Source organism: Oreochromis niloticus, linkage group LG18 (genome assembly GCF_001858045.2).
Source record: "Oreochromis niloticus isolate F11D_XX linkage group LG18, O_niloticus_UMD_NMBU, whole genome shotgun sequence".
Classification (NCBI taxonomy): Eukaryota; Metazoa; Chordata; class Actinopteri; order Cichliformes; family Cichlidae; genus Oreochromis; species Oreochromis niloticus.
Genome location: NC_031982.2, coordinates 5,420,468 through 5,437,960, shown reverse-complemented (window position 1 = coordinate 5,437,960; position 17,493 = coordinate 5,420,468). Strand labels below are relative to the sequence as shown.

The window sequence follows — 17,493 nt, the reverse complement described above, 5'->3', positions numbered from 1 at the left end:
TCAGTTTAGAGAGTTGAATCATAACTTCAAACTTTAATACAGTTTAAAAAGATGTTGTATAAAACCCCATGTTACTTTATAGACTGTAAATAAAAGATGGACAGAGGCACTGTGACATCATCTAGTCACTTTGCATTCCGCATTTTGAAGCATTTGAAGCAAAAACATGTTTTATTGTTATTATCATCATTATTATTATCATTATTATTATTATTATTATTATTAACATCACTATTTGTGCTAGAGTTCTCACTTTTGACTAGGAGGGAGGAGTGCTAAATTATCATTATCAGGTAACACTAGCAAGCTTAAGCAATCATCCATCAACTTGGAAATTCGGAACATTCTTTTTAATGCCGTTAAGTTGGGCTTTCTTTACATGGGAGTCTATGGGAATTGGCTGGCTTTTAGATTTAGCCTCAGGTGGTCATTTGAGGAATTACAGCTGTTACAACATTTATTTAGTCCTGGAGGCTGCTGCTTGGCGTCATTGTTATAAAAGGAAACATTGGCTCTTTTTCTGTCATTTATTATTTATTTTTGCTCATTTTGTCTCAGAGGACTGACTCATGTCTGGAGCAAACCTTCAATGAATTGTAGTTCTTTCACATTGGCTTCAGTTTGCACTCATGGAGATGGTCCCATATAGAATAAATGCATGTTTGTGTTTCTATATGTATCGTGTGTCTCATACTATAGTTTATTATCAGTGGCTCCTTACATTTTTCTCTTGCAACATAATACTACTAAGTCCAGATCAAGTGTCCCTTACATTGCTTGTGAACTCATACTAAATGACACTAAGATACACTTAAGTCTCATAAAAGTTTTATACTAGAGAAACTAAGATGAATATTTATTGTACAGCTGTTTTTCACTGTATGTGTGCACAACTCTGCAGAGCATCGCGCCTCTAGCCTTGGGTTGAGTTTGATCTGCTTTGATGGATGCACCACTTTTGTCTCTCTGGCCTTATTCTAGGCTCTGGTGTGTGAGTGTGTGTGTGTGTGTGTGTGGGCGTGCATCCGTGCGTGTGTGTGTGTGTGTGTGCGTGTTTTCCTTTCTTTTTATTATGTATTTATGTACATTTCTGGCCAATTCCTGTTATGTCAAAATGTATTCACACAGTTGTGTCTTCTTTGTGTGTGTGTGTGTGTGTGTGTCACATTTTCTGAGCCTGCAGGCTTACACCCACTGAACCTTGTCCCCTTGTTTAAGGGATAAGTGTTTATTGTGTCACACTTGTGTGTGTCAGTAGTGGCATGCCTATTCTTGCTACTTGGATTTTAGAAAGGGAGATAATGTAAGATAGAAACTTAAAAGAAGACCGTGGATTTAAGAGATCACAGGATGATAAAAGTCTTTTTAGAGTTATTGTGGTAGAGTGCCACTTTTACCTTCAGGTAATGCTTATGTTCGTCCACTGATGTGGAAGCAACATCTCTGTGATGGAGTAATATAAGTGAAATTGTTTCACCAGTGCGTATGTTAGGTCCTTCAAACATCAGTGCTGACCGACCTCTCGTGTAGCTTATTATGGTATCCACGGCTCTCATTGTCACTAAAATGATTAAAATGTATGAGCTGAGTGGATAACCTTGTTTGCTCTACATCGAGAAAAGCACTGAATGTATTTGGGTGCATGTCAGGAAGTTAGCACCTAGAGGCAATTAAAACACCCAACTCTTGCAGTTAACATCACAAAGTGCACCAGATTCTGGAGTCACAACTGAGTCAGCTCACACAGTGGCAAAGCATGCTCATAATTTTAGATTTAGCTTAGCGGTAATTTTGTTAGGACATTATTATCTCATATTTCAATGAAGGATAATAGTCTATAAATCCTGTTAGATATTACATAAAAAGGATTTTCCTTATAAATCCCGAACTTACCGGAGGAAGAACATGTTTTTAAGTTTTCAAATAATTCAGTGATAGCTGCTCATACATCCACAGGTGCACCGCGGTCAGGAACAGCTATATGCTAGTTTGTTTTGCCACAATTTGTTTTGACATTATGACACTGACAGGTGAAGTGAATAACACTGTGATAACAAGGGAACATTTTGTCCTCAAAGTTGATGTGTTTAAAGCAGGAAATATGGATACATACACACATACAGTATAGAGTCATGGGATATACTTTCAAAACTTGTCTTCTATTCAGACATTCACCACTTTCTGTTAATCCGATCGCATCAGAGGATCCCATCAGATTATCTCATGGAAAGATATTTTTTTATTGGACTAAATATCGTATAGAATGCAAAAGATACCAAATGAGACACTGAGCCATTATTTTAAAGTGTTAAACATGACATCTGACACAACTGCATCATAGATAGTTTTGTTGTAGTCCACCTTTAATGGATTATGCAGCATAGAACAATGTGACAAGGTGTTATCCCTTTTAAATTGCACACAGAGAAACAGTGAAGGGCAGAAAATCTGATGATCTTAAAAAACTGAAAAAACATATGAATAACAAGGATGGTTTTATATTTTAGCTGTGTTCCACTACTCTTGGGTACGCTGGATTTAACAACACTTACCCATCCTTGATTATAGCTCCTCCTGCAAGACTCCTCTGTCTTCTCTCCTCCAGATTTATTTTAGAAATTGAGACATATTGTGATTGATTTCCAGGTCACAGACAGGATGACAGAGGAGACAAGGAGGAAAATGAGAAAAGGCCACAGACTAAATACAAACTAGGAAGGAAGGAACGAGTAAAGTCAGACAGGTACTAGCGAGTGGAGGGAAAACAACAGAGTGGGATAAAAACACAGAGCCAAATGAGGCACTAAACTTCCAAATCAAACTGGGAGTAACTCAAAGAGGGACCAAGAATACATTCACAAACATGAGTTGGTTACAGAGCGGAGAAACACAACAGTCACGTGGAAGAGAAACTTAAGCAAAATATGAAAAGATCCAAGAATTAACAAAAGAATCAAAAACCAAGTAAACCAAGAAGGCCGAGTCTAAGGATGATCATCTAGGAACTATAGTTTTAAAGTACACCGATCAGGCATAACATTATGAGCACCCTGACCCATCGAGGCATGGACAGTAGATGTGCTGTGGTGTGCTTTTTATCAGAATTAGCGTTCAAGTTTCAGCATTTTGAGCTTCAGTAGCTCGTCTGTTGGATCGGACCGCACGGGTCAGCCTTCGCTCCCCAGGTGCATCAGTGATCCTTGTCCATTCATGACCCTGTGGCTGGTTCACCACTGTTCCTTCTTTGGTTTTTGATAGATCACTGCAGACCGGGAACAGCCCACAAGAGCTGCAGCTTTCGACCCAGTAATCTTGCCTTCACAATTTGGTTCCTTGGGAATGTTCAAAATGTTCACTTGCTTCCTAAAATATCAAACTAACAGGCTCCAAGATGAAGAGATAATCAGTGTTATTCACTTCACCTCTCAGTGGTCATCATATTATGTCTGATCAGTGTAAATATAACATTGTTGTCCTGTAAAACAGAACTATAGTGCAGCACATTTACAGTAAATGTACTTGTATAGTTAAATCTCAGCTCTCTTAACGTCTCTGTAATCAGTTGCAGTTATGTGATTGTTTTTTGCCATTTCATCAGTTTACATAACTAATCTGTCTGATGTGAGAAGTGATTTTACTGATTATTCTAGAAGCTTCATACGTGTGACGTCCCACCACCTCATAAAAACATAAACATACACACACAACAGATCCCTCAGCTTCTTATCAGCCAGTTAACCTACTCAAGGTTATGTCATCTTTAATCGTATTTATTGCTACTGTATGTTAATAACAGCAGGATTCTCTGTGTGGAGGGAAGCCATAAAAGAAACAGAAAGCCATTCACACAATCGATTTAAACGAAAGAGAGAAAACTGTTGGAATTTAAAGAGCGCAGGGAAACAAATAACCTTTGAAATGATTCTCTCTCCATTTTCCCCATTTTTTCAAACACTGAGTTTATCCCATTGGGTCATTATGAAACTTCGAGACAAAAGCTTTCTAATCCTGGCTCTTCTGCACTGCCTTTGATGGTTGGGCGTGCATGCAAGTCAATGAGCGTGTATACGTGTGTGTTCGTTCGGCGGCTTTAGCTGTGCGCTGGATTGTGTGTCTTGACTAATGCTGCCCTAAGCTGCGCGCTGACCTACGGCACCCGGCGATAAGTGCATGTGTGTGTAAACCTGCAAGTGTTTGTGCGCATGTGTTTACATTAGATTAGCCAGAACTGAAATTATCTCCATGGGGATGTCGGGTTGTTGCCGCATCCACAAAGAGATACATCAAAGAAAAGTAGGTCTGCATGCAGCCTTAAACTTCTCATGACTGTCAGAAAGCTTCAAATCAAAGAGTAGAAAGGTGCAGATTTAAAAGAAGAAACAGCAGGTGGACTCTATGAAACACAGCAGAGCATATGGCGAAAGATGATGGTGGAAATTAGTATCCGGGAAGCATCGGCTCCTCCTCCCAAATCCCAAGAATATTAAATCGCGCTGTGGGAGTAAAAGTTTGCACCAATCAAAGAGCCGGCGCCTGCCTTAGTTGGTCCCAAGAAACCGCTGCTGTCAAGGAACTGCGATGCTTTTGTTGGCCTACATCGATAAGCCCCGCCTCCCTCTCCATAATCCATCCAGTCCTCTGATTCCCTCGCCGCGGCTTTATTCTTTCACATCACATCTTTCTCACGTTAATCTGTGTTTCTACTTTCGTGCAGGCACCCCTCACACGTATGTGTAGGGTTAGTGAGCTTGTTGTGTTTCTGTGTGTGTTTGTGTGTGTGTGTGTGTGTATATGCCTTAAGCACGCCTTTTAGGCAAGAGCACTAGTAGACCTCTGCTTGGATGCTAAAGCCAGGGTAGCTGGGGGAAATTAAAGTAAGGACTTATCACCACAGAAGGAAGAAGCTCTTATAGTGGCTCAGTAGCTGCTCAGTATTCTCATTGCACAATAGAAGCCATAGTGGATCGTACCACAATGCACTGAATGGACGCTCTTTTGCATTCTATAAAAAAACTGGACAGTTTCGAAGTTCATGTTTATTTGATTTATGACTTAACTTGCCTCTCTTTGTTATACCCAGAGAAGATGCACAAAATGAAAGGAAGAACGTCAAGTTACTTTAGAAGCAAAGAGGGCGCGTTCTTAAATTCTCTCTAAGTTCTTAAATGTAACATCTTCCATTTGTTAGTTTGCTGTTTTTGTATCCCTGTGTTTGCTTTATGATATATCTCTAAATGTTTGACTGTGTTCATTAGACCTTAGCAGTGCTTTTGGAGTCCACAGGATAAAATGTATATTGATGTAGCACAATGGGCAGCCAGAAAATGCACCACATTCACTGCAGTGAGTTTGCCAACTCTATTCACTAAGATGGATTTTATAGACAACTAACAGTGCCCAGCCTTCGCTGTTAGTGAGGGCCTGGATTCTAGAGGAGGGAGAAACCGTAGACATTAAATGCAGTTACTAGCTTCTGTAGCTCCTTTGTTTACAGCCAAATTAAAGCACTGAGTTAAAAAATGACTTCTTTGCCTGAAAACGACAGCAAGTCACATTAAAAATTTATACATGCACGCAGCCTGCAAGTCCTTGGACTTATTTGATAGGGTTATGTTTTCAAAAAAGCAACCTAGAACTATTAAATCAAGCTGTATATTCTTTAACATTTCATATCTTTTTTCTTAAAAGCACTTCTTTCCTTATCTAGACATTGAAGTAAGGCCCGACTGATATATATCAGCATATCAGCAGGCCGATACTTGCTGTTGGCCACTCTGTCCAATTTGGCAGTAACAGCCAGTAAGTGAAAATTTAAAGAAGAGATGAGAGGAACAGCCTTTTACCATGTTGTGAGTGTTGATGTTATATAGTTTGACGCACGTGCTTGGAACGTGATAAACTCAACAACCAGCTGATCCAAGCTGACTTGGCCTGAGCGTGAATGAGTAAATAAACAACTACACATAAGAAATATTAGAGCAGAGCCTGTTCTGATTGTTTCTGAAAAGAAAAAGAAAAATTTGACTGATATATTTGACATTTTCAAATCAAGAAATTCCAATATTGGTCTTAAAATCCTCTATTGATCTGGCTCTGATAAGAAAAGAATCAGAAACTTATTTTACAACTAAACCTTCATTTTTAGTTGTATCTTCTACACAGTACATTTCTAGACATCAATAAAAACGCCAGGAATATTTTTTGTTTTGGTTATCAGCATTCTGATATTAACAGCCATATAAGCGTTTTATATGGTTCTTTTGAGCCAGTTCCGATATTTAGATGAGTGTTTAATCATTAGCTAATGCTAGCAAGCTTGATTAGCAGGCTGCATCCATGAACTGTACAGCCTTATTGGGTGGTCTGTACCTCACAGGAAAATTATTTATCAAATAATTCCACAAACCTGGAGATGCCTGAAACTGCAGATGGCTTCCACTGTTTTAAGTAGAGGTTTGTTTTTTGGTTTTTTTTAGCATTTTGATTTTTCACGTGTTCCACAAAGGAGACATGTCTGACTGTGACGCTACAGAATACTCTGTAAGTCATGTGTGGAAAAGTGAAGAATATGTTGGCAAAAATAATAGAACACCTTTTACCCGTGCTCTATTTTACCTTTAAACATAGTTTACATTTTACATTCACACACTAATGATCTCATATTTACTCATTCGCATAACCGAGGTAAGCATTTAATTTATGTGTGACATTTAGGTGCCTTACTTGTTGTGGTAAAGGTCAAATCATTCAGCCTGTGCGTATGTCCCAAACCTAAATTGGCAGGCCTGTAGTGAATTGTCACTTGGAAACAGTCACCTGGTGACATGCATCATTTTTAATATTGTGCTGAATAATGTCACCCTAAATAAACAGTTATTGTAGATCACTGAAACAGAACAGAAATCTCTGTTTATTTAATGTGTCTTTGTTTTTTTCCCCCCTTTTTTCTTTTGATTTATTCCAACTTACTATGCTTCTCTTTCTGTCTCTGTCTTTCTTTCTTCCTTCTCCGGTAAGCATTTTAAATCAGGGTCACAGTAGGGAGGCAGGCTAACAGGCTCAGCTCCGCACACACATCTCTATCTCTGCATTCATCAAAGCATACTATATTTTCTCTCTCTGTGTGTCGCTCTGTAGGGAGTTTGGCTGGAGGGATCCAGAACTGCCAGAGGTGATCCAGATGTTGCAACATCAGTTCCCATCAGTCCAATCCAATGCTGCTGCTTACCTCCAGCACCTCTGCTTTGGAGACAACAAGATCAAATCTGAGGTATCAATCACTGAGGGAAACCTGCACAGAGACAGGATTCTCACACACGAAGAAATTAAATGTGCTGCGTGGGGTCCCCTACGTCATAGCGCTGCAACATAATGTTGCTTACACACACACATGCATGCTTTTACTCTGTAAGTTTAATCAGAACACCCACTGAAATTCTTTCCCAGGGTTTCCTCTGGTGCAGATGAACATTAAGGTAGAGTTTGAGTAATATTCTGTGGTTTGCTGAACATTTTTTTGTCAGTGCTTTCTGTGCCACAAGTACGATTTCAGAGATAGGTGCTCCATGACTCTGCGCGTGTGTGTGTGTGCTCGCATTAAAAATGTTTTTCATACTTATGGAACAGACAAATGGTGAAATAATACTGCAACTTCTCCACAGTCCTTTCTGTGTGGATTCACCAATAATGTTCCTGAAGCAGACTGCCTGTGGTCATTCTAGCATTGCAGCGCATCAGTTATCTTGTCAGCGGGCCTTCCTGAAATTACACATATTGACATTTTGGAACAAACAGTAGTCTTTATTTACATGGCACCTCCACAAAGTGCTTTTTTTCTGAAAACAATCTACAGCAACACAACATTTTAAACAGAACACAGTAAAGTAAAACAACTACAGTGGCTTGCAAAAGTATTCGGCCCCCTTGAACTTTCCCACATTTTGCCACATTACAGCCACAAACATGAATCAATTTTATTGGAATTCCACGTGAAAGACCAATACAAAGTGGTGTACACGTGAGAAGTGGAACGAAAATCATACATGATTCCAAACATTTTTTACAAATAAATAACTGAAAAGTGGGGTGTGCGTAATTATTCAGCCCCCTTTGGTCTGAGTGCAGTCAGTTACCCATAGACATTGCCTGATGAGTACTAATGACTAAATAGAGTGCACCTGTGTGTAATCTAATGTCACTACAAATACAGCTGCTCTGTGACGGCCTCAGAGGTTGTCTAAGAGAATATTGGGAGCAACAACACCATGAAGTCCAAAGAACACAGCAGACAGGTCAGGGATAAAGTTATTGAGAAATTTAAAGCAGGCTTAGGCTACAAAAGATTTCCCAAGCCTTGAACATCCCACGGAGCGCTGTTCAAGCGATCATTCAGAAATGGAAGGAGTATGGCACAACTGTAAACCTACCAAGACAAGGCCGTCCACCTAAACTCACAGGCCGAACAAGGAGAGCGCTGATCAGAAATGCAGCCAAGAGGCCCATGGTGACTCTGGACAAGCTGCAGAGATCTACAGCTCAGGTGGGGGAATCTGTCCATAGGACCACTATTAGTCGTGCACTGCACAACGTTGGCCTTTATGGAAGAGTGGCAAGAAGAAAGCCATTGTTAACAGGAAACCATAAGAAGTCCTGTTTGCAGTTTGCCACAAGCCATGTGGGGGACACAGCAAACATGTGGAAGAAGGTGCTCTGCTCAGATGAGACCAAAATGGAACTTTTTGGCCAAAATGCAAAACGCTATGTGCGGTGGAAAACTAACACTGCACATCACTCTGAACACACCATCCCCACTGTCAAATATGGTGGAGGCAGCATCATGCTCTGGGGGTGCTTCTCTTCAGCAGGGACAGGGAAGCTGGTCAGAGTTGATGGGAAGATGGATGGAGCCAAATACAGGGCAATCTTGGAAGAAAACCTCTTGGAGTCTGCAAAAGACTTGAGACTGGGGCGGAGGTTCACCTTCCAGCAGGACAACGACCCTAAACATAAAGCCAGGGCAACAATGGAATGGTTTAAAACAAAACATATCCATGTGTTAGAATGGCCCAGTCAAAGTCCAGATCTAAATCCAATCGAGAATCTGTGGCAAGATCTGAAAACTGCTGTTCACAAACGCTGTCCATCTAATCTGACTGAGCTGGAGCTGTTTTGCAAAGAAGAATGGGCAAGGATTTCAGTCTCTAGATGTGCAAAGCTGGTAGAGACATACCCTAAAAGACTGGCAGCTGTAATTGCAGCAAAAGGTGGTTCTACAAAGTATTGACTCAGGGGGCTGAATAATTATGCACACCCCACTTTTCAGTTATTTATTTGTAAAAAATGTTTGGAATCGTGTATGATTTTCGTTCCTTTCTCACGTGTACACCACTTTGTATTGGTCTGTCACCTGGAATTCCAATAAAATTGATTCATGTTTGTGGCTGTAATGTGACAAAATGTGGAAAAGTTCAAGGACGGCCGAATACTTTTGCAAGCCACTGTATATATTGCAAAAAAAATTAAAATAAGAAGTGACTAATTTTAGATAAAATTGTGAAAACTGGATAATCAATGAAACAATAAAGCAGTTAAAAGCAACCCAGAAGTAACAACTAAATGAATGCAGAATGCATGAAAACAAAACAAAACGGCAAAGCAGCAGATAAGTACGCCCGCTTTTCACTAGAGTTTTTTTAAGACAGACCCAAGTCTCTGATGTGTCCTGATTGTCTGACAGAGTCACTGTTTAATGCTAGCACTTGTAAATGAGTTATTCTAAATGCACCCAAGCACCATCATCTTTGATCATGGGTCACCATGAGAGAAAACAAGGTTTTGAGTCTTTAAAGCCAAATATATATCGTTTTTGACTATTTTTACGGTGGCCCTGAAAGATCAAACACACTGCAACCAGATGGGGAAGTGACGAGGTAACAGTGCACGGTTAATATCAAATCAAAACATACATTACCTGCATCTTTTTCTCCCTCCCAGCACAGAAGAATCTTCCGCTTCTTTCAAGCATGAATCAATGCAGTCTTTCCCGTGTTTTACCTTCAGTCACTTCCACAGCTATTCCCTCACGCTACTGTTTCCCAAAAAAACACTCCTGCTGTGAGAGTTGTTCTGTGTGCTTTTCCAGCGTTTTTCTGTTTGCTGGTGTTTTCTTAAGTCGCAGTGTGTTTGACCTCTCTGGCCACCCTATATTCTTCATCTGTTACACCAGAAGATTAAAACACTAAACACAGTAAACGCTTACGATCAAACTATTCATTCCGAATAGGTCTGATGCTCGGAAACCCAAAGGATCCGTCGCCATTGTTCGCAGATGCTTAGGAGCGACTTGAGGAACATGACAAAGAGTCCAAAGTGGAGCCAGATAACACAGAACACCCCCAGATGTCCACAGCCCAATGGCTGTGTTCGCAGCACAAGGGGGCCTACCCAGTATTTAGACAGAGATTTTGCTGTTGTAACTGATTTATGTCTATTGATGCTGTTTTCCACCACAGCTGTTTGCTAATTGATCTAATTAACTGAAAGCCCATCATGCTTTAGGGCTGGTCTGGCTGTGCTCGCATCCCGCACGGCATTTTTTTTTTTTTTTTATTCATTTTTCCTCGGGAGTAAACCTGCATCCAAATACATGCCTTTCTTGAGCTCACTAATTTAATGTTGGTGCTTGTGAGTTCAACCAAGAGTAAAAAAAATAAAGTCTTATATAATTTGTATGTACTGTACCAGGTGCCATTGCTCTCTAACACAACAACAAAGATAAAGCAAGCAGGGGGTTAATTTTAGCTGAACTCGTCCTGAAGATGAGAATTACAGCTGCTGTTTTCTTCCTCCTTAGTCCTCTTTTTGCTTTTCAATATGAATGAGTTAGCTAGTGTGTTTTCATAGCGGGAGGAGAGGAGCTATGTGGTACCAGAGACCAATGCGCAGATCATAATCATGACACATAATAAATAACTTTATATGATAAATGTTTTATGTGGCTTAAGCACAAAAATCTACACATTGAAAAATCTGGTTAATTTGTTAACTTATTTAGTCCCTAATTGGAATTGATGAAGAAGGCTTTCTCTCAATGTTCTTCATTCAGGATAAAGAACACCTGATTAGCATCACACATGGTGAGAAATCAGATGCTGAGCTGGAAGGCGGTGAATCTGCCCAGTTTCTTCATAGGAATCTTTTATGCTTTTCTCGGCATTATCTAGTTCTCTTTGTTGCGGCAAGTAATGAAGAGAACTGCAGTATGAAGTATGTGTCTGCACTGCAATATGTGAAGGTGTTGCTGAGTGTAATGCATTACATGAAGAAATGAAGATTGAAGACATGCCTTTGTTCACAATAAACTCTGCCCCAGTCGTGCGCACCTGCAGGAGCTCCACCACGCTCCACATCAGATGACATTAACTCCTCATTACGAGCACTTAACCCAGTTTTGCTTATAACTGCGTGCCTACACTTGCTCCTCCTGTCCTTTGGAGCCATCACCACTCAGTGTCTTGCAGAAAACAGTTTCATCTGTCTCCTCAATGTCAATTCAGTTCAGCTCTGTTCACTTTATTAATCCCCACGGAGGAAATGGATTCGAGGGCAAACAAAGTTCTTCAAACAGCAATCAGCCAACAGGCATTAAAAAATAGAGTGAGGGAGAGACAAGGGTGTGTAAGATGACTGATGAAGTATGGTAGTATTTAGCGCAGGACTGCCAAAACTACAACCCAGGGGCCAAGCTGTTTTTGCCCTTGAGAAAGATGCCTGACTGGTGAAATAATAGACAGAGAGACCTCAGCCCGTTCCTGTTCCCAAGGTGTCAAATACTGCTGTTATTCCAGAGCTGTTGGCATCTCCCAAATTACATATAAGATGTGTTTTGTGTTTGTGTGTGAAACCTCGAGTTTAGACAGTACTAAGTTTGATCTATCACTCAATTGTAACACTCGATTAAGCATCATTTTTCAACTTGCAGAATTATTGTAGCACCCTGTGCTTTAATCACCAAAACATTATAGGGTCTAAATGTAACCAAGTACTTCAGTGCATTCAGTCATGTGAAAAGGAAAGTTTTCACAGGACTTTCTGGACCCCATGATTCGATACCCTGCAGGACCATGTTTAGCAGTCATTTTCTGCATGACTTTCTCAGTCTCTCACATTATCGTCGAGTAATTGCGTCCCATTCTTCTGTACGAGATCGTTTCAGTTCCTTACGATTTATGAACATCTGTTTATGCACAGCTCTCTTAAGGTCCCAGGAGTTCAATCAAGTTGAGGTCCAGGCTTTTTCCACACTGAGATTCTTTTGTCCTGATGCATGATCCTATCACGAGTTGTAGAATGTGGATCCGGACACAGACTCAGAAAGCAGGAAGGAATGAACAAAAAGGGAACCATTTATTAAGGCTGTTGGTGGATAATGCACAAAAAAGGCATGAAACAAAAAGTCCAAAAAGGAACTGAAAACTATAAAGTACTGGAAACATAAAGACAACTGAACTAAATCACAGAGCAAAAGCAAAGCACAGTTATCAAAATAAAGCACGACGTGAGATAACTAAACAGGGAAAACACACGTGAATGAGCTCGACACAAGAGGATGGGAACCCTGATGAAGGAGTTAGACTCTAAAGCATCTATGAACTAGACTAAATACACTGAAAATATGTACACCTGAAAGCCCAAAAACCACAAATACCAGGTCAAATGACCCAGAACCTTGACAGACCCAGTTTACCTGTCAGAGTTGGCCTAAATTTGACTCTGGAGTACTTTGGTATACAGAGGAGTTCATAGTTGACTCAGTGACTGGTACATGTCCTGGTCCTGCAGCTGCAAAACAAGCCCAAATCATCACCCCTACACCACCATGCTTGATAGTTGGGATGAGGTATTTGTGCTGATATTCTGTGTTTGTGTGTTTGTTTTTAGCCAAATGTGGCGCTTTGCATTATGACCAAACATCTCATCTTTGGTCTTGTCTCAAAGGGTCCTTGAAAGTAGAGTAATACATACTAATACGTATGTTTACTTCAATTACACAACTGTTCTGTTTTGTTGCTATCAATAATAACCACGTACTCTTACCAAATACTCTTAGTGCCTTTCATTTTAGGTTTTTGTTGTTTGAATGTTTGCACTGCATGACTGTAAAACCAAAACACAATTGAATAACTTAAAAAAGACAAGTTACACGTCACCCTTGGTAAGAAAGATCTCCATACTTTTGTTCCCTCTATCTAAAAGAAAAAGAGGGAAATCTACAATCACTTTGCTGCTGGTTGTATTATTCGGGGTTATGTGTTGGTTTATTAAAATGCACTTGTAATTGCACAGTTTTTTTGACACAATATTAAGTACTTTACATTATCCTAACCACCCCAGGTTACTGGAAATATGTAGTGACTGATTTTGTAAACAGCCAGTATCGGCTCTGGCATTTTCAAACACAGCCGTGCAATAAGGCTCAATGCTGCGGTACAAAAGTCCTGGTAGACAAGCACACCTACCATATCTCTGCACAATCTCTTCCACTGCTTTTGTTTTTATGGAGAGGAGCCAGTCTGCCCTACATTTTCTCTTTGTCTAGACAGAGGAAAGCAGGGAGGGCTGATAGGACAGAAAGTGCAGTGGCTGGCATTTCAATAAACCTCGCATCAGTGAGAGGAGCACCAGCATAGCCTGTTTGTTTCTTTTAGTACTAACAAGGTAAAAAGTACTATTCACCTGTTAACATTTTGTGAGGAGATTGGGGTAAACGATGCTCCAGTGTCTTTCAGGCTAAATAAAAACACCCCTCGTTTTATTATAATCACCACCTTATATCTATCCCTCCTCTCTGGTCTCAGATTCGGCGGCAGGGTGGAATCCAGCTGCTGGTGGACTTGTTGGACCACAGGATGACTGACGTCCACCGCAGCGCCTGCGGAGCCCTGAGGAACCTGGTGTATGGCAAAGCCAACGACGACAACAAGATCGCCCTGAAGAACTGCGGAGGCATACCTGCTCTAGTGCGACTGCTCCGGAAGACCACAGACGTGGAGATCCGAGAGCTGCTCACAGGTAACACACGAGCACATACGCTATCTAAACAAAAGTATTGGACCACACCTCTTTATCTTTGAATCCTTTTTTTTTATGTCACATTGTATAAAATCAAGCGCCTAGCCATGCAGCCTGCCTTTTAAAACATTTATGAAAGAATGGGTCATTAAAGTGGTCGCTCCATACGATCGAGTACAGGTCAATTTGTGAAACCTCTTCCCTCCTAGATCTTCCATACCATAGCAACTTAGATACCAAGCCAGACAATAGTTACAAGTTACAGAGCGAGATCGCTCCAAAACCTCTTTTAGATCAAAAACTGGCTGCTTTATTACATGCGTTTCAATGGCTGAGCAGTTCCTGTCGGTGTAATCTATAAGTGGCCCAGTACTTGTCCGTATAGTGTATTTTTAAGTTGCCATCATTAGTGAATACTCACCATAATTCCTGGGAACTAACCAGATTTGTATCCTTCTTCTGGACAAAAACACCTATTGGAATCTGGAGGAGCTTTATCATGTGTTTCCTTGTGCCTCATTTAAGGCAGCATTAAGGCTGCAGTGCAGCTGATGTAGTACTTGGATAGTATAACTAGATCAGCAGTAATACTCCAGCCCTGTGAAAAAGCATTTTTTTGGAATCCAAGTGAATAAAACGGTGTGCAAAAATCTATAAATTATCAGATAATGAGGCTTATTTTTGTAGAACGTTATGTGAACCTCAACTAGCACTGGGCTTGTTGGACATTTCAGCCTGAGGAAAGGGCTTGAAATTTAATCAACACAGTCATGGGCAGCTAAGGCTCACAGATTCACATGTTGAGCAAAGGCTGGCCTGTGTGGTCCGATCCAACAGATGAGCTACTTAAGCTCAAATTACTGAAAGGGTGAATGCTGGTTCTCATAGAAAGGTGTCAGAATACACAGTGCATCATTGCATAGCTGCAGAGAAGTCAGGGTGCCCATACAGGACATAAAGGTCCTGTTGCTAATATACCAAATACTATAAAACTGTAATTCAAGAAAAAGTCTTAGATTTTCTACCTGCAGGTACTCCTTCGTACTATAGTGCCTATATAGTCCTCACACACGTTATTTTCCTTCACATGGACAATACAGATATGACTATATTTACAGAGAGCAGTCCAAGACACAAAACATGCCGCATTATGCATGTTTCCATTTACACTTCAGCACAAATACAGAGGCACACACACACTCACACAGAGGAGACCATTGTTTACCGCCTGCCTACTTCCCCGTACTCATCAAGTGCTGTTGACTTGTCAAACTGAGCTTCTGTGCAAAGATCTGTACTGCACTTGTATCCACAGCATGATTGTATCCTCTGTGAGTAAACACAAATATCTCCATAGAAATCGTATTCGGGGTGGACTAATTTGAGGTTCTATAATCCACGTGGAGGTCAGCATTTGTAAACTTGGATAAATTAAAGGATTACCAGCAACGCCTCTTTTTTACAGCATTTACTGTATCCTGGCAATCTCTTTTCTGATTAGAGTTTACATGGACGGCCACACACTCTTACCTCTCGAGAGGGATGGAGAGATGATGGAGCCAGAAAAGGAATGTTACTTAATTTTCAAACTGATCTACAGCCAGAAACTCCCAGGGGTGGGGCGGGGTGTTTCCAGTCCATGAGCCAAATGAGAAATATAGATTTCTCTTACCAGCACCAGTACTCATGAAAACATCTTTGCTATGGAGCTGCAAAGAGATGGATATTTGTCCTATGATTTATGCCTTTTATTGCCGTAGTCAGTCTGTGAGGATGTGTAAGCAAATCAGTGACGACATTAATACCACTAACAAATGAACCAAATAGTAACAAAGATCTAGTTCTCTGGGAATCCTCGGGTTGATCTTTGCCACAGATGGAGTTTTACTGACCTAAACAAACTTTGTTCCCTTCCCACTGGCAGTGGCCTCCTCTCAGCAGGACAGTGCCACTCGCACACGGAAAAAATGCTAAGCATTGACTTGAGGAACACGACAAACAAGGTGTTGATAAGCTTACATAGCCCAGTCTGGTCGAGCATATATAGAATGCATGGTTGTACTGTCCTCCGACCCAGAGGACCCAAAAGAACCAGACACCAGAGGACATTCCCATGTGTCTATGCCCTGATGGGTTCAGAGCTATTTTGGCAGCAAAAGTGGGTCGTTTCATTGTCGTCTGATTCCTGTAATTGTCTAATCTAGTACTAGACCACATGAAACCACTACTTAGCCATGCCAAATTTGGACTAGATTAACGGGAAGAGTGTGAAACTGAAGTCTAATCCATATCTGTTCAATTCACAGAATTGTTGTTCACAAACAAGAGTGTTACACTAAATCTTTAGAAAAGTTCAATGGCATCTTTGCACCAAATCAGATCAGAACTTCCTTCCAAGCTGCAGCCTGTATTTGGAACTAACACTAAGAGATTCTCAGAGCTTTCCAGGGTGGTACTGTTGACCTTTCTCAACATTTCTTTAAGCCCTTGCCTTTTCTCCTGACATACAAGGTCTTGAATAATCAGGCCACATTTTATTTTAAGACCTCCTAGTACCGTATCGCCCCAATAGAGCACTTCGCTGTCAGACTGCTGGCTTAATTTAAAGTACAATGGGAGGCAGAGTCTTCAGCTTTCAGGCCCCTCTACGCTGAAACCAGCTCCCAGTTTGGATTCAGGACAGACGCCCGACTACTTTTAAGACTAGGCTGAAAACTTTCCTTTTTGGTAAAGCTGGTACTGGTTGTACATGGTACTTTTTAGTACCTGCTCGGTCGGGGTTCCAAGTGAGTTGAGTTGAGCGGAAAATGTGACATCAGCAGACTACATGGCACTGATTGGCCAGGGAGTGACATCACTGGATGAGTCATGACTCCTGCACAAGAATCAAATCTGGCATTTTGTAGACCTGAGGTGAATGGCTGCACAGAAACCAACAATGTGGTCCAACAACGAAGTGCAGATGTTTTTGTGCTTCAAACAGGACGTTGATTCAATTCAATTCAGTTTTATTTACACAGCGCCAAATAACAACAACAGTCACCTCAAGGTGCTTTATATTGTAAGGTAGACCCTACAATAATACATACAGAGAAAAACCCAACAATCATATGACCCCCTATGAGCAAGCACTTTGGCGACAGTGGGAAAGAAAAACTCCCTTTTAACAGGAAGAAACCTCCGGCAGAACCAGGCTCAGGGAAGGGCGGGGCCATCTGCTGCGACCGGTTGGGATGAAAGAAGGAAAACAGGATAAAGACATGCTGTGGAAGAGAGACAGAGATTATAACAAGTGTGATTCAATGCAGAGAGGTCTATTAACACATGTTGAGTGAGAAAGGTGACTGAAGAAGAAATACTTAATGCATCATGGGAATCCCCAGCAGCCTACACCTATTGCAGCATAACTAAGGGAGGATTCAG

General features: G+C 40.9%; 1 protein-coding gene across 10 annotated transcripts in view; it reads left to right on the top strand.

Annotated features, from left to right (window-relative positions):
• Nucleotides 1-17,493, top strand: part of ctnnd2b (catenin (cadherin-associated protein), delta 2b) — a 213,254-nt gene that overhangs the window by 146,883 nt on the left and 48,878 nt on the right. For all 10 annotated transcript variants that reach the window (XM_013264678.3, XM_013264676.3, XM_005475919.4 and 7 more), the window contains 2 exons: nucleotides 7,138-7,270; nucleotides 13,857-14,070. In XM_013264678.3, the coding sequence (XP_013120132.1) occupies nucleotides 7,138-7,270; nucleotides 13,857-14,070 (347 nt within the window). The remainder of the gene's footprint in view (nucleotides 1-7,137; nucleotides 7,271-13,856; nucleotides 14,071-17,493) is intronic.